The sequence below is a fragment of the Larus michahellis genome, chromosome 1, assembly GCF_964199755.1.
Source record: "Larus michahellis chromosome 1, bLarMic1.1, whole genome shotgun sequence".
Taxonomy (NCBI): Eukaryota; Metazoa; Chordata; class Aves; order Charadriiformes; family Laridae; genus Larus; species Larus michahellis.
The window spans coordinates 17,999,965-18,027,080 of NC_133896.1; the positions used below are offsets into that span (position 1 = coordinate 17,999,965).

Below are 27,116 nucleotides of genomic sequence, written 5' to 3' on the forward strand. Positions count from 1 at the left end.
TTATGGTTACAAATATTTAGCAAATTGCTGGTGCTTCTTTTCTTTTTTTATGTTCATACCTTCTATTTCTGATCATTCCCTACTTTTCAATTATTGGAGCTACTTGTGTAGTGTAGAGGATCTTTTATGTGAAATTGTTTCAGTATTATTTTGGTGACAATAGATAGCAAAACTTTGGTTGATTTATTCCTAACATTCTCTTCAAAGAAGAGGTGATGGACAGGTGTTTCTGCTGTACTTGTTAGATTCAGTCCTTTTGATAGGTCCCATGTAGCTTTATTTGTTTTGAAATGTTTTAGACAAGTGCTTGAAAATTAGAGGTTTTGTTTCTCCAAGTGGTTTTAATGTAGCAGAGACCTTGGGTGTTGAATTTATGTGTGTGGAAAATGGCTGTCCTCCAATCACTAGTAAATCACCGTAAAATGTGAATAACCATAAAAATTCCTATGAACTGAAGCTGTACTTTTCAGTAAAATGAAAGTAATGTTTTCCAGCTGCTTTATTTTGGTTGCATTTTTTTGATAGGTATTTCTTTCCTTATGGTACCTAATATTTTTAAAAGTGCTTTAACATATTCTTATCTATGACTTGTGTTTTAATACGAATGTTTCATTGTCTAAGGCATGTTGGCTAAGGCATATTGTGAATTTAAACTTGTAACAGAGTTCGTTTTTGACGAAATCGTTATAAAATTGAGTCAACAAATAGAAATCTTTTAACTTCTTTGAAGGTATTTTAAGCGTATTTCTCCACGTTAAAGGTCAAATGAGTAGTAGCTCAGTTTTCTGTATAGCATTGTTGAAAAGCATAGTCTTTTTCTTGTGTCGATTCTTGTAAAAAAAGTGCTGCTTTGCTTATTTCAATCTCCCAGAACTATTATGTTTTAAAATATTTGACCACATATCAAAAATATGTGAGAACTTATAAAGAAAAAAAGTGAGAACTACTCAGAAGGAAGAAAGCCAGGTAAAGAAACACAAGCCCTCCAACTGTTTTACCTGTTTCTGGAACATCTTCTGTCACAGGCTTGCCGCTCTCTTTGTTTTTTGTTTGTTTCGGTTTTTTTTTGTTTGTTTTGTTTTCTCTAGAAAAGGAAGTTCAGAGATTACATAATTTCTCCTTAAAATTCTGTTTTCATACAAGACCATCAAGTACTGATAAACAAAATATTGAAACTAATTGTAATGGAATTAAACTGAATCGATGAAAATTTAAGCTCTTATATAAATGGAATTGTTATCAATTGGATGTATTCAAGGATGCAGTCATCTATCAAAAGCAGGCTTGAAAGATTATGCTAGTGGTGTGACTAATGATGTTACAGTTAATTCAGTGCAACTGCGGAGTGCTGCTGAAATGAAAGGTTTTGCTCATTTATTTTCCTCCCTTTCTGCTGTTTTGTTTCCCTTCTGTGTTGACACCACTTTACTTGTCAGATAGAGGGGTTGTGTAGTTGCAGGTTCAGTTGGTTTGGAAAACTAACCCAACAAGAAATTAGCTTGGGTTAGGAAGGGGATAAAAAACCCCAGAGAATGAAGATTGTTTTTAGTAAAGGGATGCCATCCAGAGGGACCTTGGCAGCCTTGAGGAGTGGGCCTATGTGAACCTCATGGTGTTCAACAAAACCAAATGCAAGGTCCCACACCTGGGTCAGGGCAGTCTCCAATAGGCTAGGTAATGAAGGGATTGAGAGCAGCCCTGCGGAGAAGGACTTGGGGATACTGGCGGATGAGAAATTGGATATGAGCTGGCAATGTGTGCTCGCAGCCCAGAAAGCCAACCATCTCCTGGGCTACATCAAAAGAAGCGTGGCCAGCAGGTCAAGGGAGGTGATTCTGCCCCTCCACTCCACTCTTTTGAGGCCCCACCTGGAGTACTGCATCTATTTCAGGGGGCCATCCTCCACACAGGAAAGACATAGACCTGCTAGAATAGGTCTAGAGGAGGGCCATGAATATGATCAGAGAGTTGAAACACACCTATGAAGAAAGGCTAAGAGAATTGGGGTGGTTCAGCCTGGAGAAGGCAAGGCTCCAGGAAGACCTTATTGAGACCTTTCAGTGCTTAAAGGGGGCTTATAAGAAAGATGGAGGTAGACTGTTTTGCAGCAGGGCCTATAGCGACAGGACAAGGGGCAATGGTTTTAAACTGAAAGAGGTTAGATTTAGACTGGACATAAGGAATGCATTTTTTTTTATGCTGAGGGAGCCCAGAGAAGTAGTGGATGCTCCATCCCTGGAAGTGTTCGATGTCAGGTTCGATGTGGCTTTGGGCAACCTGATCCACTGAAAGCTGTCCCTGCCCATGGTGAAGTGTTGGAGTAGATGAACTTTCGAAGTCCCTTCCAACCTAAACCTACGATTCTAATTGACTTGCATTTTGGATGCATGATCACCAAATCCACTGGTGGAGGGCAAGAACTACATGGAGATGGGTGAGATGGGACCTGGAATCATTAAACTTAAGATCAAATCATGCCCCAAATTGCGTAAGCTGATTTGCACCAAATTGTAATAATCCTGTGCTCCTGCCTGCACCTGAATGTTTCTTCCTGTCTGTCCCTTGCTGAGTGCTACCTGAGAGCTGATTCACAGGGCTGAACCACCTGACAACACCACAAAACAGAAAAGCGCCGGTCGGTTGAAGGGGTTAACACCTCAAATAGGTACCATAGCAAATAAATGAGTAGAACTACACAATAGGGCCAAGGCAGGATCATGACAGCTGAGACATAGATTTACTTTAACGGCTGTAGATTTTCAGTTTACCAAACTTGTTGGCAATATGCAGTAGTCTAGATGATGCGCTTAAGTCTCTCTACTTCTCAAGAAAGTTGCTGCTGATTGTTTCTTGGAAATAGTCATTAAATTAGTTCTTACTACCCCTTTAGTATTTTCTGTGTGATCTGCTGTAGATAATGGAGTGTCTTTACAGCCGAAGACGAAAAACTGCTTCTCTCTTACAAAGCCATAAAACCAGACAATACAAAACCACAAAACCACAAAACCAAAGGAGAATCACAAACAGGATTAGTGCTATTACGTTTCCTTTTCTCTGTGATAATATGTCGTAAGAGACTCATGTATGACTACTGATACTTTGTCTGAGATGTCTGAATAAACTGTCAAGGATTTTAGAGGAGTGTGCGATGTGGTGACAACTGCAATCTAAGTATCTCTGCAGAATATCCGTTGATTTATTCATCAATGTAGGCTTCCATCTGATGTTGGCCTACCAGTATTGGAAAAGTTTAAAGGGTGTACTGTGATAACAATTAGGGTCCTGTTGTGAAATGTTTGACTAATGCAAGCTACATAGACTTTTTTTGTGTGTGTTTGTCTTTCCAGTGCGTAAGAGTGTAATGGAAAAATGATTGTATTGGTATCCCTTTATTATTTTTAACAGAAAACTCATTTATTTTTCCAGCCCATCCAGACTGTCTCATTTTCTTGATTCCAGAATGGTCAAAGGTGTTGTTAAGAAATATGTATTTCTTGGTTGAGTGTTGCTACGCATAGAGTATATTATTTATCCTTTCCTCACTCGTCTTACCCCCTTCCCTTCTTCATCTAATACAACTGTGTATTTTTAATGTAACGGCACATCTTTGAACCATATGGACCTATGGAATAAAAGACAGTGATGACATTGAGCAGCATGACAATCAGTTCCTGACATGCTTACAGCTCTTAAGCTAGAGAAGAAATAAAAAACTTGGTTGAATCATCTATTGCTCTAGCAGATTCACTCATGCTGTTCTTCGGTGATCTGGGGGCTTCTATGCAAGTATTTCTTTGGCTCTAGGTAGAGGTGATATTTCTCATTTTTCTTTTGCAGAACTTTTCCAGCAGTTAATGTTTGATATTGCACAATAGTGTAATCTATTTTGTGTTCTCAAATTACTTTGCATCTTCTTTCTCAGTTTGCTCTCTCTAGCTATGGGCTCTTAAGTGGCTACACCTGTATCTCATCACAATATGATTGACTTTTTTAAAAAAATTGATTTAAGTAGAAATACTAGGATATTTTCTTAATATAAATTTGTCTACCTCTAAGATATCAGTTAGTCTTGCAATCTGTAGCTGTATATACTGTCTTGTAGCAGTCAATTTTGGATGATAGGCTGTAAGGGAGAACTTTGTAGAGTGAAATTGATGGTTGGACTCGATGATCCCAAGGGTCTTTTCCAACCTAAATGATTCTATGATTCTATGTAATGGTTTTCCTTCTCAGCGCTTCATGTCTATGTGCTGCATTTTTTTTCTTTATCTTTTTCCCAGAAAGATTATGCCTCCCTGCAACTTTCTTGTTTATTTCAGGAAAAAAAAATCAGAACTTCTAAAATCATAAGAACATAGGATAATTCTGGTAGGAAGGGACCTCTACAGGTCATCTAGTCCAATGTCCTGCTCAAAGTAGGGTCAGCTCTGAGGTCAGATCTGGTTGCTCAGGGCTTTGTCCAATTGGGTCTTGAAACCTTCAAGGATGGAGACTGAGGGTTAACCTGTTACTTGATCGTCCTCAACGTTGAAAAAATTTGTCCCTATGGCCAGAGAGAACACTTGTTTGTTTATGCTGCAAGTCTCTTATCCTCCCACTATGCACCACTATTAAAAGCTGAGCTCTGTCTTCTGGATAACGTAAGTTTTAGCAGGCTGCTCTTAGGTGCCTCTGAAGCCGCCTTTTCTTGAGACTGAACAACCCCAGTTCCCTCAGCCTCTCACAGGGCATGTGCTCCATACCTCTGAGCATCTTGGTGACCTTTTGCCCTTGCTCCAGTTTATTCATGTTTTTCTTGTATTGAGGTCCCTAAAACTGGATGTGGTATTCTAGATGTGGTCTTGAAATACAGGAAATTACTTTTAAACATAGAAAAAATATTTACAGTAAAGATGATGGAACTCTGGAACTGTTAGGTCATAGATCTTGTAGAATCTTCATCCTTGGAGTTCAAAACCTGAGTGCACGTGGCCTTGAGCAGCTTACTCCAGGTGAGCCTGCTTTGGGCAGGGTTTAGACTTAGATGGTCTGCAGAGGTCCCTACCAATCTCAGTGATTCCACAATCAGTGCTGAGCAGGGATAATCACTTCTGTTATTCTACTGACCCTGGAGGCTGCTGGCCGCCTTTGCTGCCAGGGTGTACCGCTGGTTCAGTCTGAGCTTGCTGTCTGTTGAGACTTCCAGGTCCTTTTCCACAAAACTGCTCCCCAGACAGTTTGTCTCCAGCCTGTATTCCTGCAAGATGCTCTAATGCTGATTTATAAAAACGTGTTTCTGAATGTGTGTGTGTGGCCATGTGCAAAATATGTCTAAATAAGACTACCATTCTTGATAATTTTCAACATGTTAGTTGATAATTTCACATTTGTAATCTATATAACAGTATTTTGGTGCATTCCTATTGTCAATAACAATCAAATATTCTGGGGGTTTTTTATAGCTAGTTAATTTCCAAAACTATTTTGTCTTGCATTTGAAGTTGAACAATCGGAAGTAAAATGATAAAATCCACCACGCTCATGATAAAGCTGGTTGTCTTTAGAACACTTGAAAACTGTAGATGACGCATGAACATTTTTGCATTTTCACCTGTAGGAATAATGGCTGTGCATATGGGAAAACTAGAACTTATCCCACAAGCATTTTTTTCCACTTAATTAAGTAGACATTCCCATTTATCCATTGTAATTAGCTTTTTTTATTACTAAATCATCCTTTATAACACTTTATTCAACAGAGTCTCGTTAACATTCAAGTAAAAAGTTCACGCTGATCTGTGCCACCTGAAAATGTAATGTTCATGTATAAAATGGAGTATAACTCTTCACTTTAACTTCAAGTATAATGGTAATAAAACAACCAAAGGGGAAATATATTCATTGTATAATGATCTAACCAGCTGTATTAAAAATAGCAATAAAATATTAATATCATTATTGATCAGGGCCTGGGAATTTTTAGAATAAAAGGGAGATAATTCATTTCCAGGGACTGGAGCATACTGGGGTATATATCAGCTATTTCTATGGCTGATTAAAGGGCAAGATTTATGAGCTGTGGAGGGAATTCTGCAAAGTTCTTTCTCACCCCTGAGTTATGGAAAGTTGTTGCTAACGCGTTCCTCAAGTCTGAATTAGGGTGGGAGGGAGGGCTGGCTGGCTGGCTGGCTGGAATGCTGCCTGGAAAGCCTTTCAGAGGTCTGCAGGATTAGATAAATAGCATGAATATGGAGCTTGGATGTTGAGAAGTACATACAGAAATAACTGATGCTAGCTCTTCTGAAAATTCTTCACAGGACCTTCCAAAGGTTTATTTTTAAGGAAAAAAATAGGTTGAAGATAGTTTTCTTTGTACCTTTTCATTAAACTCTTGCAAGAAAAGTTTGTTGGTTGTGGTTTTTTTTTTTTTTTTTATATTATATCTGCAGTTCATTTGAGTAGCTAGTTTAGGGTTATGATAAATTGCAGATTTGTTGTCTGAGAATATGGGCTCTTTAGCCAAGATAGACAGATATAAGGGATATGTACTGTGAGTGTCTGCATCTCTCTCTTGTCTGTCTCTTGTCATGGGAACCGCGTGTCTCTATGGGCTTTCATGCACGGGTCAAGTTTCTGTATCACAGGTACCGCAGGGTCTGCCTGTGCAAATGCAGTGGAAGGTTGTCTGGGATTTCTGGGTGTGCATCAGCCCAACGCTTCTGGTAAGCTTAGCTAAATGGCAAAAGTAGTCTTTCCTCCTGCTTTCCTCAGCTGAACATGGCACTGCAAAAGTGGTGCCTTCAGGGAAAATGTGCTATACGATATAACTGTCTCCCAGGCAGTCTTCAGAGTCTCCGCTAACATTGTGTAGCTGATACTGAAAGACAGTACTGCAGTCGTGCTCCAATTTCTGTATAAACAGGTCCTGTTGCTAGTCGGAAATGCATGTTTTAGAAATGTGGAAGTCCTGTTGTCAGAAATGCTAGAAGTAGTTGTTTCTGTATGTAGTTCTCTTTGCATATTCATGCTCTGTGTCTGTTCCTGCAGCTACTATCGCTCTAACTCCGTCTGTGACGTACAACTTCTATATGGTAATAACTGTTTAGTAATTTCCAGAAATCCAGATTGTTCATTTTATGCTAGTGTCTTGTCCAAGTTGGATCCTGAGAATGACAAAATATGTTGGTTTTTTTTTTCCTTGAAGCTATGACTATTCCAAGGAAAAACAATGAATTGCTTGATCAGAATTGTGTTGAGTTTATTGATGAATAGGGACTTCTATTCTGATGAATAAACAATAGCTTGGGATTACTTTTAATTATCAGTGGCTTCCATAACGCTATTTCTAAATAATGAACAATTTTAAATTCAAATATCCAGTTTTGCAACTTTAGATCTTAATTGGAAAGTCATAAACATCAGAAATTTCATGAGAAATAGGTTCTGCAATTAGGGCAGGCATTTGTGCTTCTTCAGGGTTCTACAGTGGCCTTTCTTCTAATGAGAACTGGACAACTTCAATATTGTTAAATGATACCCCTAAATTGCATTTCTCTGTTACTCTAGCTGCATGTCGTATGTGAGACGTAAACATAAGCACGGCCACAAGCAGGTGCTTCTATCCTGAATCCTTTCTGTATTCATGCTCAGATGTCTGCTTCTATTTTCCGTACAGAATCTGTTGGCGCAAATACTGTTTTATGGCATTTTAAATTTAGAGTGAAGGGAAAGAAGATTCAAAGTAGAACAAGAATCTAGAAATTTTTCTGTAAGCAGGTTTCTTAACCTTTCTCAATCAAGAGAATGTTCTTACACAGAATACACATAAATTACTGATAAGAATGAATATTATTAGGGGCAGACTTTTTTGAGGGCAAAACACATGCAGTATGGTGTCATTCTGTGTGACTTTTCTTTTTCAAAAGGACCTTCAGATCTTCAAAGTCTTGTTTGAAGCTCCTCTTCACAGTGTTTTTTTGAAGACTTTATTAGTATCCGAAGAAATAAAATATATTTTATTGAACAACACTAGGAAGTTATTAAACAAACTCAGGCAGTAGATTTGTAACTACGAGCTGTTGGAATGTAATTAACACAATTGTTACGTTAGTCCTGTCCTTTTGATATGACAGTAATTAAGGCAAGTTTGCTATTGTCTATTCAAAGCTTGAAATAGTTAAAATGTGGAAAAAAAAAAAAAGCATATCTGCTGTGGTCGTCCTGTATGGCTCTGAGTAGATTTAGTCTGAGCAGCAAAGGACTGTATCATAGTTGTGGATGAACTGGCCTCAGACAGATTGTTTCAAAGTAGATCTTGAAACTCTTGATGTACCAAAAACTGAGAGTAAAAACATCAACACTTTAGGTTTTTTGAATAAATGATCCTTCAAACTTGTCTACACTGAGGCTGTCATTAACAGTGAGCCTGAGTCATATAGCATCAACATCTACCTTGCAAAGTATGAATCGTGCATTGATTTAGAAAAATTGCAATTAAATCTATTGCTTGTCATATCACCACAGTGTACAGTATGCCACAACAATAAGCTTTATGTGAAAATTGCTGAGTTTGGACTACTGCCTGACCACGAGAGATCTTCTGTGACTCTCCTGAAATTTCTAGTGGCTTGTTTGGTCACTGGAGGATTTACATTCCTCCCCATCAGTTGGAGAGGACTGAATGCATCACTAGGATACTGTGAATCTGGATGCCTAGTAAGAATTTCAGAGGCAGATGCTAACTCTGCTCGGTTTGAAATATATCAGTGATTGTCTCCTGTGAGGGTCTCTGGTAATGGGTAAACAAGAAGATCAATGCTCAAAACTGCTTTGGTATGAGAGGAATGGAAAGGGGTGGATATGACGTCAGATTTTGAAAATGGCTTCAAGGTGATTCAGGAGAGCACAGACAACTAGACATGCACATCAGGACAGTTTGTAGAAAGTGTAAAAGTAAACAGAATTAATGGTTAAAGGATAAAAGCCATAGTATTTAGTACTTTTTTTTATAACTCCTGTAAAGCAGCACAAATCTAGCAGCTTTTGGAAGGAATCGGTGAGCCTGTGAACAACTGTACAGTTTAATTGCAATTCCAAAATGGATTTTAATAAAATCCTTTACCAGAAGTTCATAAAGAAGCTAAGTGTCCATGGTAGAAGCATTGCCTGTTACCATGTAGGGAGCAGAATCGTTTACATAGGTAGTCCTTGAAAGAAAAAGCATCACTTGGCTACTTTTAAAACCTAAAATGAGCTTGTGCTCGATGTGCTGCATGCTGTTCCGATCCGTCTTCTCCATCCCATTTTGAAATGATGGATTGAAAGTTAAAAAAAAATAAAATAATGGAGCAAGATAACTGTGATCGAAGGTATGGAACAGTTTCTGGGTGATGGATTAAGTTCTTCAGCTTGGATGACTTAGCTAAGTGGAGGAATGTGATAGAAGTCTTTAAAAATGATGAGCTGCATGAAGAAGGTGAATAGGGAGTAGTTGTTTTCCATCTCTTCTGATGCAAGACCTAGATAATATCTTCTAATACTGCTGAGTGATAGGCTTAAAAAAAGTGGTCGAGTAACTAAGCTGCAGGGCTACTTGTCAAAGGATGAAAAGCATTTTACATGGGTTTAGGACCTGAACAGTTTGAAGTTTGGTTGAAGAAAAAAATCTTTAAACAACTTTAATTACCAAGATACCACCTTGAGTTAGGGAAGTCTCAGTGCTGCAAACTGGAAACTAAAAGAATGCTGCAAACACATCCCCGCAGGCTTCTTTTGCTCTTATCGTCTCCTGTAGTCATTTGCTGCTGGCTGCTCTTAAAAGGGAAAAAAGCCAACGTGGTTCTTTTGTTCGGCACAGTATCCAATTTTGAGTTTGTAACAATAAGCCTTTGTTGGGACTTCAAGTAATAGAAAATGGGGGCATCAGTAGGATTTTTCCTGAGGGCTGTAGTTTTTCTTCAGGATAGGTGTCTTCAGAAGCTCTTAAGGAGCCTGTGTCTCTTTGGACACCAATAACGCAGTTTTCTAGCCTGTCATCGAGAGTAAAATTTTCGGGAAGAGAACAAATCTATTTGTAATCGGTTCTGAATACATATATAAAAGGCATTTTTTTTTCTGTGTTTTAGATGAAATATGCTGTGCTATCAGTATGCTTCAGAATAAAAATATTTTGTCTTCTACTTAAAATTTACAGCATCAGCTTTTGGGATTGTAAGTGTATTTATTTACGATTCCTAGCTCTTACCCAGATTTGAATTGTTGTCTGGCCTATGCCATAATCCAAAAATATACCCTGAGCACTTCTTATTGCTACGTTAACAGTTTCTGTAATTTATGATACATCCACTTGTGTAAAACTTAGGTTTGATTACATTGCCTGATAGAAATTGGGTCTTTGATTCTGAGACTATTGATGCAATTATAACACAAGAATCTGTACCTACTTTTTAATAAGATTTTGCTTTTTCCATTCTGTCATGTAGAAATAAATAAAATACTATTTTCTGTGTAGAAAATTTTGGGTTGCAATGCTTTGTAAATCTCTTTTCTACTGCTTAGGAAATTTTAAGTTTTCAAAAGTCAGGCTTAATAATTACAAAGGTTGAAAGATCTTTTTTTTCTTTTTCTGACCCTGGGAAGGAACTTTTAATACTCTGAAATTCCTTCTATGTATTTTTAAATATTATAAATCAGTGCAGAAGGGCAAAGGATCTGAAATTTTAAAATTTTTGATGTGTCGATAAGATAAGTGGCATTTTGAAACTTGAAAGTATTTCCTAAGGAATAAGTCGAAAGGGTAATATAGTGTGTTTTCATTTGTGTGTAAATACGTAAAGGATATGTATCTGTTTATGTATACACACGGAAGTGTAAATATATTACTTAGTAATTATATATAAAAAATTCATAATATACATATGTTGTTATATTTATATATAATTCTCAGTATGTATTTGATTCCTTCTGTGTGTGCTTACAGCTGCCTTTGTACTTATACACCAGATGGCCTTCACAAATGCTGTTTATGTTCCTTTTTCCACGTGTAATTGAAATAATTGAAGAAGTCAGAAAGAAAGATTTTCAATTTATTACAGACTCACTGTTATGAAGTATGCATAGCATTTTGGAAGAGGTTTGAAATTAAAATAACATGGAGATATGTTGAACTTCCTGAACAGTTGCTTTAGAAGTACATTTGACATGCACTTAAAAAGCATCTGCGTTCTTTTTAGCACTCTGTCATAAGTTAGTAATATTTTGAACAGATAGCTGTCAGTATTGTGGCTGCATATGGTGATTGGAAATGGAGTATATTTGTTACAATACGCATCAGAGTGACGAATAAGAATCTCATTGATACATGTGGTTGAAAATACTAGAATCTACTTTGGTATTTTGTTCCTGATAGACAAAAAAAAATGGTAGGGTTGTACGGTGTAGATACTGCAACATTTGGAGGATATTAAGAATGGAATTAGGACCATCCTTAGTTCACTCAATGTCACTTTCTCAGTGTATCCACAGAGGAGATTACTTTAGGACTTTTCAAAGTAAACACCTTTGTAGGTTTTATCTTACTGTCAGCATTCAGAATAGAGCTAGCAAAATGGATGGCACTTGATACCTAGTGCTTAAATATGCTTTTGGAAGCTGTGATCTCCATCTCTCTTCCTCCCCTCCACCGCCTTTCTTTTTGTAAGTATAGGAGGATAGTCACAGTTAAATTTGTTCAGTGCATTTTTTTCTGTATTTTCACTTTCTAATCAAGTTTCTTCCATTTTTGAATTTCTCCAACCTTAAAAAAGAAAAAAAGTAATTACCTAATATGTTCTTTCATGTTTAGTGAAGGCTGTAATTGAAATATTTTATTTTAAATTATAATGATTATTTTTTGAGAAGTCGTCCTGCCAGACCTAGTTGTAGTTGGAGGGCAGTGAGGTGATTATACTAGCCTCTACAGAATAAGTACAGACTACTAACACAAAGACTGAAGGAAGTTTTGAGCCCTTGTGACATTAAAAAGTCTTAACCTTCTGTATTGTAAGGTGAAACTAATTATGTGTCGGAGTCTGAGCTGGATATTATAACTATTCAGCTGTGAAGTAGGTTAGCATAGTTCACTGCAAGTGTGTTGGAAGCTATTTGAGCAGAACATCAAGGAATTTAGGTAGTGCACACCAATGCATGAATTTTTTATGTTTATCATGGATTCTGTTGTGTACTCATGCATACTTTGTCATAGGTGAACACTTACTAGAATGTGTCAAGAACAGTTGTTAGAAATACAAGGTATTTTCTGTTAACTCTTTGCTGAAGATCTGTTCAGGCAAGACAATCCTGTTCTCAGTTACTTATGACTTTTTCAGTTTGTCTTTTCCTTAGTATCAATGGTCAAAGTTACACAGGGAATAAATGAGGAAATACAACAGAAATGCGCAGGATGAGGAATGAAATCTTCCCCTGAGGGCCCACAACTGTCAGGGGGAATAGGTAGGAGAGTTGAATACTGGAATGCTTTTTTCTGCAAAAGTTATCAGAGAGCTTGTGTTGGGTTTACGTGATAAGGTTTTGGTAGCAGGGGAGCTGCAGGGGTGTCTTCTCTGAGAGGAGGCCCCAAGTTGGACAGAGCCAGCACCAGCCAGCTCCAAGATGGACCTGTCAGTAGCCAAAGCTGAGCCCATTGGTGATGCTGGTGATGCCTCTGTGGTAATATATTTAAGAAGGGGAAAAGACACTGTGCAGCAGCTGTGAGAGAGGAGTGAGAAAAAGTGAGAGAAACAACCCTGCAGACATGAAAGTCAGTGAAGAAGGAGGGAGAGGAGCTGCTCCAGGAGCAGGGATTCCCGTTGCAGCCCATGGTGAAAACCACGGTGAAGCAGGTTGCCTCCCTGCAGCCCATGGAGGTCCACGGTGGAGCAGAGATCCACCTGCTGCCCATGGAGGGACCCCACACCAGAGCAGGTGGAAGTGCCTTGATGAAAGCTGCAGCCTGTGGAGAGGAGCCCGCGCAGGAGCAGGCTTTCTGGCCGGGTGTATGGCCCATGGGCAGAGGCAGAGGTGAAGTGTTATGAACTGACCACAGCATCCATTCCACATCTCCCTGTGCTGCTTGGTGGGGAGGAAGTAGAAGAATTGGGAGTAAAATTGAGTCAAATTTCAAAGCTGGTATCACCAATTAAATTATATGATAGAGGAATTAAAATCTTAACCACTCTACTTCTGTATTGCCCTGAGCAATATAGAAAAAAATATATACATGTAGAAAATATTGCCCTGAGCAATATAGCAAAATGAAATTCAGGAATTTGATGAGTAGGACGTGTTTTTTTTCTTTAACTGTGTTACTAGCTTTTTCTTCCACCGATAAGCACAAAAGGAGCAAGAATCGTAGATAACCGAATACTTTTTATGTTTACAAAGTCCTCTCAGTTTCACAAGTTTCAGAAAGTCAATTGTAAAAGTGTTACAGGAGGGAAGATGGCACAGTGTAGTTTAATTTAGAAGAGAGGACTGGGGGAGCCAACAAAGATCTTTCCAGTTAGATGAGTCAGCACAAGTAGAAGAGTGACTCCCAGCTGTGTTCATTTGCAGTGAAATAATGACCAGAAAAATAAATGAATAGGCGAAAGATCAAATGTAGTGAAGAGCAAACTTACCTGTTTTCAAATCCAAGATGACAGTTTTGGGTTGCATTTCCAGGTGTGTACAGAGTAAATGATGCTTTGAGAAAGAAAACGGTTAAAGATTCATAGATAACAGTTGGGAGTTGCACTACCTGGGGAGAGACTAATGATCGAAGTAGTAGTGTTTTAGCTCTGTGTCGGCTTTCAGCATTAAATATGTGAAGATACTTTTATAGACTAAAAAATTGAGTACCGTATTGCTGTAGAAATAGTAGAAATAACAGTTAACTTTTTAAAAATAAATAAAGAGAACAGTATATAAATATTTGAAAACAAACAAACAAAAGAAGTACGGTTTTCCTTGTTAGAGTAGGTTCTGTAAAGAAAATAAATATACTATTTCCTAAAGATCCGATACACGACTAATACAGGAGTGTGTCAGGCTTGTATAAAAGGTATCGTCCCAATGCGTGGGATAGTTTCTCTGTCCCCAAAACAAGATTAGAGTAGATTTGAATTCCGTGTGAGACTTTCCATTCTTTCAGTTTTGATGCTTTATTGCACTCGTGAGGATGCTCGTGTTCTGTTTGAGACACAATGCCAAGATTTGCCTATTTTAGTTGATGATTCCTGTGGAAAATTCCAGAATTCGGAGAACTATCCTTTCTTCTTCGGCAACATCGTTCTGGTTTATACATTGACCTTATCACCCTCTACAACTACCTGAAAGGAGGTTGTAGAGAGATGGGGGCTGACCTCTTCTCCCTGGTGACAAGTGATAGGACGAGGGGAAACGGGTTCAAGTTACGTCAGGGGAGGTTTAGATTAGATATTAGGAGACATTTTTTCACTGAAAGGGTTATTAAACATTGGAATAGGTTGCCCAGGGAGGTGGTGGATTCACCATCTCTGGAGGTGTTTAAAAAAAGAGTAGATGGGGCACTGAGGGACATGGTTTAGAAGTGGCTCTTGTCAGGGTAGGCTAAAGGTTGGACTCGATGATCTTAAAGGTCCCTTCCAACCTCAACAATTCTATGATTCTATGATTCTATGATTTCTAATATCAAATACTGCAAAAGTGCTACTGCTAGGCCGGTAGAGAACTTTGCTATATTTTTTTAAATAGCTACTACTGTGGTCAGTTACAAGTGATCGGAGCACATAATTGACTTTTTCATACTGTAAATCACTTGTTGGCTGATGGTACTATAACCATCAGAATTACTAATGTATAATGTTCTCTTGTGAACTTTTAGGCTTCATACTTTATGGCAGTTTTATAGAATCTGAATATTATATTGCAATTCAGTTTCATAAAACAAATCAAAATAAAAAACCCCGTGTAAATATAGTCAAGAAAGTCACTATGGCCTATTTTTTTTAAAAAAAAATAAAAATGCCTCAAGATACATAAAAATGAACTTATATTCATCCTGTTTACTCTAAGGCCAACTTAAAATTTGAAATTAAGCCAAGAAAAATTAATATTCCAACATCAGTGAAAATATTTTTACATTGATTTTTGTAAAGGAATTATTCAAATAACAGCAGTAGAGATGAAAAATCTTTTACCCTGGTTTTCTGTGTACATAGTGGTTACATGAAAACAATTTTACATGGCAACTTTCTTTTAAAATATATATTGGTAATTTTCTCTTCTTTAATCTGTGTAGAAAACCATAACAAAATGAGTTGAGTGGAAGGATTGTCATTCACATATTCAGACACGTTGCTGTGTGTTTAAATAATATCGTTATTTAAAAAGATTGATCACTTTGGGGTTAAAGTGGAGATATCTTTCTCTTTTTCATTATTTCAAACTCTAGTCTGTATTATAGAGCTGCAATCCAAAAATAAAAAATACAGTCAGAGTTAATACATTCAAACAAACACAGGCAAATACCCTGCCATTTTAGCTATATAGCTTGTGTGTTAGATTTTGGTTCATGGTATTAACTGTAACCTTCGGTTCAGAACAGTCATGACTCCATTGAAATAGACTTTTGATTTCTCATGCTGCTGGAAGGTATTATTCTGAACTTCTAAAGATCAGATTCTTATCCTGTGACTGAATAGGGGCTAAATTTTCATATTTCCTACATTATTTGTGATAAAATTGTAAAATTATGAGAAAAAAAATCACCTTGAAAAAGTCTCTAGCGTGGCACATTTTGGCATTTAAGATGAAAGCCTTTTAATGCTAATTGGACTCCTGCAATAAAGCTGTAACTTCAGGGGCAGTAGATTAGCGAGTAGAGAGCAACTGATGCAGTAATAGCTGTAGGGTGTACTGCTAGAGATGGGCACTCGAAGTAGGACTGTGCAATGTGATGAGTTACTACCTAACTGTAGAAGCAGACCTAGGAAACGTAAAAGCAAAACACAAACAGCTTAAGAAAAGGTAGAAAACCACATGGATTGAGATAAGTAATTGAAGGAAAAGAAGTGCTTTTTTCACCCAAACTTACACTTGTATATGATCTCTTCTTCAGGACAACTACACGTTTGCCCAGCCAGGAATTCAGAAGAAAGTGAAAATGTTAGAAGAACTTGTTAGTCGGATTGATGGTAAGTCTTAAAAGCTTACTGAATTTCTAAGTGGTGTTTCAATGACGCTGTTTCGTTAAAGTGTTCGCAAGGAGTCAAGCCAACATCACTGCAGTTACACCTACAATGGTGGGGTAACGTCACCTTCCTCAGACGAGGTGTCATACTCAATCAATTTGTGGCACACTGGCCTTTGGAAGATCACTGTCGTGTATCACTTAAAAGAAAGCCACTAGAGCGTGAGCCACTTTCATTACTTTTTATTAAGGCAATATAATCAAAATTCAATGGCAATTTCTTTGCAGCAGAGTAATGACCACATACAAAAGGCAGCCAGTATTCATTTCACATTAAGCTCAATGATTGTTGTAATTCGGGCAAGTCACAGTGGTTGTTTATGGTTGTCCTTCGGCACTATGTTTTGTGCCTTTGTGCATCATTTTGCTATCTGGAATGCCTGAATAATTTCTCTGTGGAATCCAATTAATTATGAACTCTGGAAATAACATCTTTAATATTATAGATAAATTACAGTGTGTGCAAGGGTAATTTTAGATTATGCTTTCATGTTTTAGCAGGGCACTTTGAAATATTTTCTACCTTCATCCTTAAAATAATTCCCTTCATGAAATGCTGACTGTCATATTGCTAGAACAGAGTTTAATTAAATGAAATGCAAGAGATAATGCTTGCCCGTTCTAAACATACTCTCTTGATAGTTTGTTAAATTAATGAATAGAGTATTAACAAAATGTTGCCAAGCAGAACCAGGCATATATTTGCGACACTAGCCTGCCAATGACGAGATAGAAAAATATTTCTTGTGTAGCTTAATATTTGATAATCTTCTTGGGAAGATTAATTCCATCTTTTTATTACACTTACTGTGAGTTTTTCTTGTGCCCAGTGCTTACCATGGCAGATTTTGGTTTGGTCTGCACATATTTACATCCTCAATATTTGATAATGCTCTTTGTAGCCTTTTAGGATGTTACAGTATTTTTAATGATCAAAAACTAAAGGGCAGGAGAACAATGTTTATGTAGTATTATACTATCTTTGTAAATGTATGTAGAAATTTTGTTGTAGATGTATTTTTTGTTTAAAATGTAAATGAATATTAAAAATATAAGGGGGTACTTCTGTATATAGGGTGGCAAAATATTTATATTAAAAATATTTTTAAAGCAATGTATTTTGTTATTTCAAAAGTAATCTGACTGCAGTGTGACTTTTTACGTATTGACTCATTTTGTGCTTATATCAATATAGGTGTTTATATTTCGATAATTTATAGAAGCAAATGATTGTATATTAAATAAAGTACATAATTATCATGCCTATAAATACACTTCCTGAACTTGATCAATGAATATTTATGTGAAAAAATTCTTAACCAAGAATTTAAACCAAGTTTTTAAAATGAAAAATACTAATTCTAGTAATTCTAAAATTCTAATAATCAACCTTATGGTTCTGTTTAATAAAAATAATAAAGATAGTACAAGATATTATTGTTTAGTTTCTAAGAAAGAAATGCTGAGGACTTATTTGTACCTTCAACGCCTTGGGGGTATAGTTAAATAACTTTTCTCAATGGTCAGGTTTGGGAAGCATTATTTTTGAGGCTTTATGCTTAAATTAAAAGAAATAAAGACAGACAGTTGTAACAGATAACTGTTTTCTTAAAATGTCTTTTACCAAGCTTTATAATGGAATGTAAAGTGTGGGTTCCTGATTTTTATCTGATTTAAAATAATTTTGTGAGGTCTTTATAGGACTGTATGTGATAGGAAATTGTTGAAGTAGTCACACATCAAAAACTGTAATTGTTTATTTGTCTTTCTAAATGTGGATCCAATTTTTTCTTCAATGTTTTTTGATCTCAATTGTATAGTATTCAATGAAGGAGGCAACCAATATAATGCATATTTTACTTTGAGCTGTATGTTATGGCAGATTTTGTGTCAATGTCTGTGACTGTAGATAACTGCCAAGATTTTTTTTTTAGAATGAAGATAGCTACTGAACAATAACTTTTCTACACTAGAAATTTTTTCTGGTGTTCTTTTGTAGACATCATGAGTGTTTGCTAGTTAATGTTGATTTTTCATACTGTTCCAAATACTTACAAAGTAACATCTTAGATTAATCTTAACTCTAGATGGTTTACATGGTTGAGTAGTAGAGGATGCTTTCCTTGTTTTGAAGCAGTCTAGTTGGAGAAAGCAAAACAAAACCCTAACTTTAAGGAATTGCTCATCGTATGGGAGGTATATTTTATGGTGTGTGTTGTCCGTATGACATACCTGTTGCATGTGTAGAAAAGATGTTAAAGCAAACTATTTTTAAAAATAATGGGGTTCATAACACTTCAGTGTGAAGGGAATTTCATTACCATTTTTTCATTGTGGAAACTGAAGTATTTTTAAAAGGTGTCATTGCTCTTTGGAAAGGAAGCCAGTAAATTTGGGTGTAAATGACATTATGGAAACGTAGGACTATTTGGGTTGAATGGGGCCTCTGGAAGTCAGTGTTCCAAACTTTCACAGTTGCCCCTCTGTCTAAGGGGATGGAGCCAACTTAGATCAGGCTGTGTAGAGTCTTGCCCTGCTGAGTTTTGACAACTCCAGGGATGGAGATTCTGCAGCCTCATTGGGTAAGATTATTCAAGGGTTTGACTACTGTCATTGCGATACTAATTTTTTTAAAAATATAAATTATTAGAATTTTTGTTTATGGAATTGATATCCACTGCCTTTTATTTTATCTCTGTGTACCTCTGAGAAGAATCTGACTCCATCTTCTCTGCACTCTCCCGTTAGGCAGTTGCAGCTGTTCATAGACTTTTCCTTTAAAGGCTGAACAAATCCAGTTCTGTCAGCCTCCTGGAGTGTAAGTGCTCCATCTTAACTACCTTGGTTGTTGCCTCTGGGAGTACAGAGGAAGAATCACTTCTCCTGACCTGTTGGCTTCTCCCTTGCTTAGAAAGCCCAGTATACAGTTGGCCTTCCTTTCTGCAAGGACACACTTCTGACTTGGGTGCAGCCTACTGGCCACCAGGACCCCCAGGTCCTCCTTGACAGAGCTACTTTCCAGCCATTCAGTGACCGGTCAGTGCTGTTGAGTGAGACTATTCCATCCCAGATACGGGATGTTTGCCTCTCCTAAACTTCAGGAGGTTCCTATCGGTCATTCCTTGAGCCTGACAAGGTCCCTCCAAATAGTAGCTCTGACTTTCAGTATGTAAACCACTCCTCCCAATCTGGTATCATCCACAAACACAGAGAGTCCATTCTATGCCATCATTGGTTGTTAATAAAGGTGTTGCACAGTATTGGCCCCAGTATTGACCCCTGACAGATGCCATCAATAATTAGCTGTCAATTGGGCTTTGTACCTCTGATCACAATCCTTACGGTGGTCCAGTTAAAGTTTTGGATAGTAAAAGATATGCATTTTTCAATATTTTTAGGAGTGTTTCTTTTTGTCTAGAAGACTGTCCACTCAGTTACTTTCTTCTGCCAGAGAAATGCACCAAAGTACACGTAAGATTAAAATAAAGTTTTAGTTGTTAGATAGGCAACGGTGGATATGTACTGGTGTCATTTCATAACCTTTTGGATGCCTCAAGTAAGGGATCCTGACTTGGTTGGCTTTTTGATGGATACGTGACATAGTTTGATTAAATTATTGTGCTTTACCTTTCTCCATTTGTTTTTGGTTTTGTCTTTTTATCTTTATACTGGATCTACTATACTGTAGCTAAAGGAAAATGTATGGTTGATACGAATTCAGTAACTTTGCTTTTAAAAAAGAAATCTCATTATCTATATTTACTGTAAATATCCTAAGTGCTAATTAAGGTTATTGTGGAAGAAAACAGCGTTCCTGTTGCTACTGTGTCACGTTATTTTCTCGATGCTAGGTGACTGCATGGTGAAGAGAATCTTAACGTAATAAGTAGCTGCGTGAGTGGATGAAGCTTGTACAGCTTGTTTGCTAATAATAATGGATTACCAGTGTATGAAAAATGATGCTCGCCCTTCGGAGAGTGTTAATGCATTATGTTAGTGGTTCAAGCAACCTTCATTAACTGAGCCTTATGGATCGCAACTCCTCTCAAAGTAACTGTCCGTGTGCCTAGACTGCAGAACATTGCGGTAGACTTCAAATAGCCAAGCTACTCTGTAAATGATGAATCATGCGTTTCATGGAATTTTTGAATTTTGTAATAGAACATTGTTATAGACCAGATGGAATTTGAAGATAAAACATTATTTAATTTAATTTATCTCCTTGTTATCACATTCAGATTTTTTTTAGGAATTATACAAAAATATTGAGAGGGAGGATCAATAGATAGCTCAATAATATAAGGAATCTGTTACAACTAGTTATTTTTTCTGTTCCCTGTAATGTCGGTAGAGCTTTTCTGCCCTAAATCATGAACCATCTCTCATGGTTTGTAGAAGGTCGCACTCATGTGGCATGCTGTCTTCCATTTTGCTTCATTTAGGCTTGAAAGCAAAGAAACGTGGCGTCGGAATGCCAAAATTAATTCAGGATTTGTGTTTCCAGAATTTACAGATGTTTCACATTTGGCTGGTTTCATGCTTGGGAGAGTCTCAGCTGCTTCAGTTTACTGTAAGACGCCTGGTAATTACATTAGAGTTTGAGGTAGCCATGTGGAGAAGGCTGAGCATTTGCAGATAAAAGTAGCCTTCGGTTTGCAAACATTGATAAAAGATCTTAAAATTGCATGACATTCTCTCCAAATTAGCAAGAAGGCAGTTGTAGAAAAAAAGAATAGCCTATTATAAATTTATTTTTATTTATGTCATCTTCTCATTAGCATTACAATAAACTATAAAAGCAGTATTGACGACTCAGCTTAGTATAAATATTCTGCATCTTCTGTGAGGGCAAGTTTGGGAAGATTTTTTTCTATATCTTTTATAAAGAAGCTCCTGGTATTCGCATCTGTGTTCTACACCCCCTGATCTGTGCTCATGTTTTCTTGTTTTCTTGCAGTGATATAAATTCTGTTTTATTAGTGTTCCAGCTTCTTGCACCAGTAATCACCAATCTTATTGTAGAATTGGCCCTTGAATCTTAGTAACAAGAAATGGAAAAATAAAAAGGCAGAAAACTATTTAAAAAAAGGAAAGAAAGAAAAAAGCTCTTACTGTTGCTGTATTTAGTTTTTTCCACCTTCTTTTGAAAATGGAAGCAATGAAAAAATACCTAAGAACATGAAGAGTTTTGCATTTTGACTTTCCCATAAGGAATTTCATTTAGAATTCAGCTACATTTTTCAAAGTTTCAGTAATATTTCAGTGTTTCTGCTGTGTCCACTGTGAATGCATCCTCTGGCCATCTGTTTTGGAGAGTTACTACAGGTATTCTTACATATGATAGTTTAATTGGGACAATTTCTGGCTTATTTCCATTTTAATATTGTAAAAAACATTGCAAATTTTTCAAGAGAAAGGAAGGTATTTTTAGTGCAAAATTAAAGTTGTTATATTCAAATTATTTTAAGGAATGATTGTTTTATTAAATAGTACATAGTATTGTTTGGGAAAATATTTTTACTTATGCCTAGGTGGAGTTGAAATGTTCTTTCACCTTTTAAAACCATGTTATATTAAGGATTTTGCAAGCCTTATTTTTTTTTTTTTATTCTTGCCATATTTTAAATGTGTTTGTTTTGTTACCTTCGAATGGAATATATATTAGATAATGCATTTTGTTTTAACGTTATGAACAAATTAATGTTGGCCTCTCTAATCACACTTTTTTTACTTATTTCTGCCTTGGGTTCCAAATGTCTTGGTTGGTCAGCTGCCTGAAGTTCTGTAAATAATGATACAAGTAAATGCTTGTAATAAAGTACTTTCATGTTGTGGCCTTAAATTTATACATTGAATATATTGTTGCTATTTATGCACAGAAAAATTTAAAATATTAATCTCTTGAATATTTTTATATATGTTTTGTGGGTATATATGTGCAGGTCAAGCTCTTAATGAAACGTAGTCAATTAAAAAATTTTCATTTTTATATGTATTTTTGTTTATCCACAGTGAAAGAACTTATCTAATTGCGCCGTTCTGTGTAGTTCTCATGCTTTGAAATATTTGCTGTAGATGTGTCTAAAGGGTTGGTTGGTATAATTCTTAGTATTTGTGTATCGTGTTATGTTTTCTTATTTAATTGAAGATGTTTATAAAACATCCTTCATTAGAATAGGATTAGTGCTGGTGGAATTATCCTTTCTAATGTCTGAGTTGATTTAAGAGCTTTGTGTTCTTTCTGGACTTCTAAAGTTTCAGATGTCCAGACTTTACTTGAGAGATTCTTACAGTTTCTCCTCTGAACGTTGCATTGGTGCTTGGCATTCAGCAGGTTCTTGTCCCAAAAGATGAAGATGCTTATTCCCGTAAAACCGTCCAATGCTTCAAACATAAATGTTTCATGGTTCTGCCAAGAACTTAATTTTGTATGATGAGTTAAGCCCAAAAAAGTACTTAGAGATAACTAGTGAGTAGTTCTGATACTTCTATAGTTTCTGGAAGAACATTCAGTTTCTGTTCTGATTGAACTTTTTAAACTGCAGAGAAAAATTGCTTTGCTTTTTTTGTTTAGGATAATCTGAATCTCAAAAAGGCAAAATATCAACTAAGACTAATACGTTTTCTTATTAAACAACTTACTGTTGTTTAGTAGGAACGCACAGAACAAGTGATCTGTTCAATCTACCGTGATAGATATAGATTAACTAATCTGTTTTTCTAACTTGAATCTTGGGTGTTTGTACAATGAACTGATGATGAAACTGTGGTAATAGGTGACATTTGATCAATCTTTTTTGTGTATTCAATCATGCTAATGATTTTTTTTTAAAAGTATGGTTAAAAAATACTTAATTGTATGTGCAAAATTATGTTCATGTTTAATTATATTGTAAAGCATTTTACCGACACCTATAATTTTGAAATAGGATTGTGTTGAAGTATCTGGAAAAAAGAGCTCTAATTGTAATAGTTGAAAAGGCTTTAACCATGCGGAAGCATTTTGCATTGGAAATGGAAATAGAATTCATTTAGACCTTATTGCTGCTGTTGAAAATTAGTGATTAATAAGGACCTTCTCTGTTGGTCCATATTTATATGTCAGTTTGGTGTTGAAGTGATTAAAAATCTTGTAAGCATTTCATAATTGTTTTAGTTAATTTGCGCCATAAAGCTCTTTTTCTTTTTAACAAAGCCATCTTATTTAGCTCACCAGTAGTTATTTTTTATCTGATTTTATGGTTGTAATTACTGTATTATATTTTAATCCAATCCTAAATGCTGCTCACTGGGCATTATAATTATTTAATATATCTTTTAAATTATGTTTTTATGTTTTACTGTGGAGATTATATTTGTACGCTATTACAGAGTTCAGAGATTTTAGCAAGAGTTGAGACTGACGGTAAAATCATTTGTAAATTCCTGACCTCTCTAAGCACTTGAATTTTTAAATAGGCAAAATTTACTATTTTGGTGTCCAAATGAAAAAAAAAAAGGGAAGAAAAAAGAAGTGTAACATGATGGGGAATTTAAAAAGTGTTAGGCATAAAGCCTGTTATGAATGCACACAGTTATGATTTGGGAGAACAGGCTACAGAAGTCCAATTAATGCTACCTGGAAGTAGAAGTGTCTTCTCAAACATATTTCTTACTGTTGTTTGTTGCACTTTTAATATTAACTTTGAGTTCCACCAGGGAACACAGGGTGTATTTTTAACTTTCAGCTAGAATGGTCGATCTTTCTTGATCACTACTGACTGTTTTTCCTAATAGTTTCTTCCATTTTGCACTGGATACTACGGAATTGTTACTTGCATTTGATTCCCTGAGGCAACTTGGTCTTGCTTCCGTGTCTCCTCTAGTATTTTCTTCTTTTGCTTTTGGGATCAGTGTCTTGGGCTTTTTGGTATTGGAGTATCGGCCGTATCTTTTGTGTATGAAGAAGATATTTCTCAGTCTCACCCATAGCTACTAGCTGTACATCTAGTGAGCTAGATTCAGACAGACCATTATCTCTAAGTTGTATGCCATGAGGACAATATAATTTGGTAATATTTCCGGTTTTCTGCCAGTCACCTTTTCATTTTGTACGGGACTTATCAATTAATTTTTTTTAAAAAATGCTTTTATTATAATTCTTATAATGGATGATTTTAGCCAGGTGTAAAAAGCAAACTAATTGTGAAACAAGATATAATCAGCATTTAAATCTTTTACTCAGATCCCTACTATTACTTGTAGCAAAATTGTGTATCACAATGAGATCTTGTCTTCGAGTGCACATTTATGATCTGATGAATGTCTTTTTCAGTCATCAGGAGCTTCTTTTGTTATTAATGTATATTAAGTGTTCAAGGCCAGGCTGGATGAGGCTTTGAGCAGCCTGGTCTAGTGGGAGGTGTCCCTGTGCACGGCAGGAGGGTTGGAACTACATGATCTTTAAGGTCCCTTCCAACCCAAACCATTCTGTGATTCTGTGTAATAAAAATTAACGTACATAACTAATAATAACTCATAGCTAAACTGTAGTCTTGACACAATTGCTTTTGTTCAGACTTTCATTAAGTCAGGTTGGGAAATTGTAAGCCTTAATCTGCATCTGGCAACATCCGGTGTTGAGATTTTACTCCAAACTCTCCTTTTGCTTTTGTCCGCCATGAACGTACTGGCTTTGAACAATCTAGAAATGATTCAGGAAGCAAGAGAATGAACCACAAAATTTGCTTTTGGTAGGCAGAATACCCAAAAAGAAAGCAGTCGTTTACTGATCACAAAGTTCCTTCTTTTGGACAGCAAGGTTCAGTATGTGGGAGCTATAATTTTAAGCAAATGGCACTGTTTGAAGAATCTAGGTGTAGTAGAAAACACATCATTGTGTTGCTCTATTGACTGAATGGATAGTACAGACGAGCTGATGGTGGATATGTTGGTTGTGGAGTCTCTAACTGGATGAGTGCAGTTGTATGAACTGCTCCATGTTAATCACCTGTCTATGAGTCCAAACTGGAGCAAGATATGCTGCAAAACGATGGAAGACAAGCATGGATGACTATCTGTATGGGGGCTGATGCGATCAAAGGGATGCATGTTCCCTAGGGATATTTGGAAGCTTGCAGGCAATTCTTATGAAAACCAGTTTTATCAAACATTTGTGGTAACTCAGAGGTGCACCTTAAAGCACCTGCTTTTCAGGAAGTTCTGGTCTCACAAGTGCAAGCTTGCAGTGATAAACCTTGCGGGTAACGCCATTTCTAGTAAGCCGCGTTCCTCTAGATGATGTAGTTCATTTGTGTTACAGTACTCTCTTTTTTAATAGCTACCCACAGTTTTAGAAAGTTCAGCTAAGTAGAAATAAATGCCTGCTATAGTACTGTATTAAATAGAATAAAATCTACTGGATCAGTTGCCTTCCACAGTTAAGAAAACAGTACTAAAGTTTTGTAGGTGGGAACTAGTCCTTGGAAGCTGTTGGTCAAGTATCAAGTCACAGCATTATGAAGAAACCGGAAAAGAAACATTACTTTACACTGTTTACTTACATTGCTCGTAACAGCTCATACTTGTAATGGGCTGGGCCATGAAAACTTTTCTGTAGCCTGGAAGTTGCAACGTTGCACAAGGAGAGAAACATCGTTGTTGCCTACTCAACATCACTCGAATTGCGGCAGTGCAGTTTACTAGTTTTAATCTAATGGTCAGATTCCAGGCTTGCAGGCGCATCCCATGTGAATGAATTTGAGGTAAAATGATGTGATTTTCTTTTTTAAAATTCATCCTTTTTATAACCAGTGGCAAAATTTAACTGATAATCTGATATCTTTAGTAAAAGGTAAATGTTTGCACGGTATTGTATGAGAGAAATCTGATTAACCATGAGGTAATGAGATGCCAGGCATTGTAATATTTTGGCTATTTGTCACAGAACATTTTAAAAATTTAATTATGGATTTGCTGTAGCCTACGTTACGAAGCTTGATTGTCACCATTAACTGTCAAATTGAGTGATTTAAGTCATAAATAATAAGTTCTTACTGCATTTGACCTAACATGGGGTGAAAGTTGTCTGGATTTTAAACGGATTAATTTTTTTTCAAAACTGGTTCATAAGGAAAGGAACAAATTCTGTCAAGTTCCTATGAAATTCTGCAGCTGAAAACTTGCTGTATTTTTGTCTTTCTTACCCATGGAGAGAAGACAGGAGGAGAAATTCGGATCGTATTGGTCTATTAATCAAATTTTTAAAAGGTATCTGGAAAGACATTAAGTTGTATTTCATAGCAAGAGTTACCTGAGGGGGAAAAAAAAAACCATGAATAAAATAATGACTGAAGACCTTGAGTATCTCTGAAATAATTCTTAGTTATGCATAGTAGTTCTGTCTCTGCTAAGTTCCACCATAAGTTCATTACCTGCCAAAGAAATATTTATTTTTTGTTTTAAAAACCTTCTTGTCATTGTTAGGTTCACATTTTCATACAGGGAATCTTCCAAAAGAGTCATTAGACAATTAAAAAAAAGACAGACTCCTTTGTTAATTCTGCAAGAGACTTTATGTATTCCAAAGTGAAAGGGTTTTACATTTTGAAACAATGGTTCTTCTGGGTGTCATGCTTTCCTATTAGGCGCCTGTATTATTATCTCTAAGTTTATAGATTATGCTGCTTATTTATTTCCTTGCAATGTCAATTGTTTTTAAAAATAACAAGGTGACTGATGAAAAAAACCCAAGAGAATTGGGCAGTGGAGATTCTCATTGGTAGTGGATATGGAAGTTGTTTTCTGAAATGTGTCAGTGCTTCACGCTGTTTGCTTTCTTCAGCTTGTCTTCTGTTATGTTAGTCCCTGAGTGATTAGTCTGTAATGCCTTTATTTGCATGGGCCGGAAAGA

General features: G+C 36.4%; 1 protein-coding gene across 2 annotated transcripts in view; it reads left to right on the top strand.

The window, feature by feature from the left end:
- TBC1D22A (TBC1 domain family member 22A) overlaps positions 1–27,116 on the top strand; it is a 181,851-nt gene that overhangs the window by 68,338 nt on the left and 86,397 nt on the right. For both annotated transcript variants that reach the window (XM_074586261.1, XM_074586357.1), the window contains exon 10: positions 16,094–16,169. In XM_074586261.1, coding sequence (XP_074442362.1) covers positions 16,094–16,169 — 76 coding nt within the window. The remainder of the gene's footprint in view (positions 1–16,093; positions 16,170–27,116) is intronic.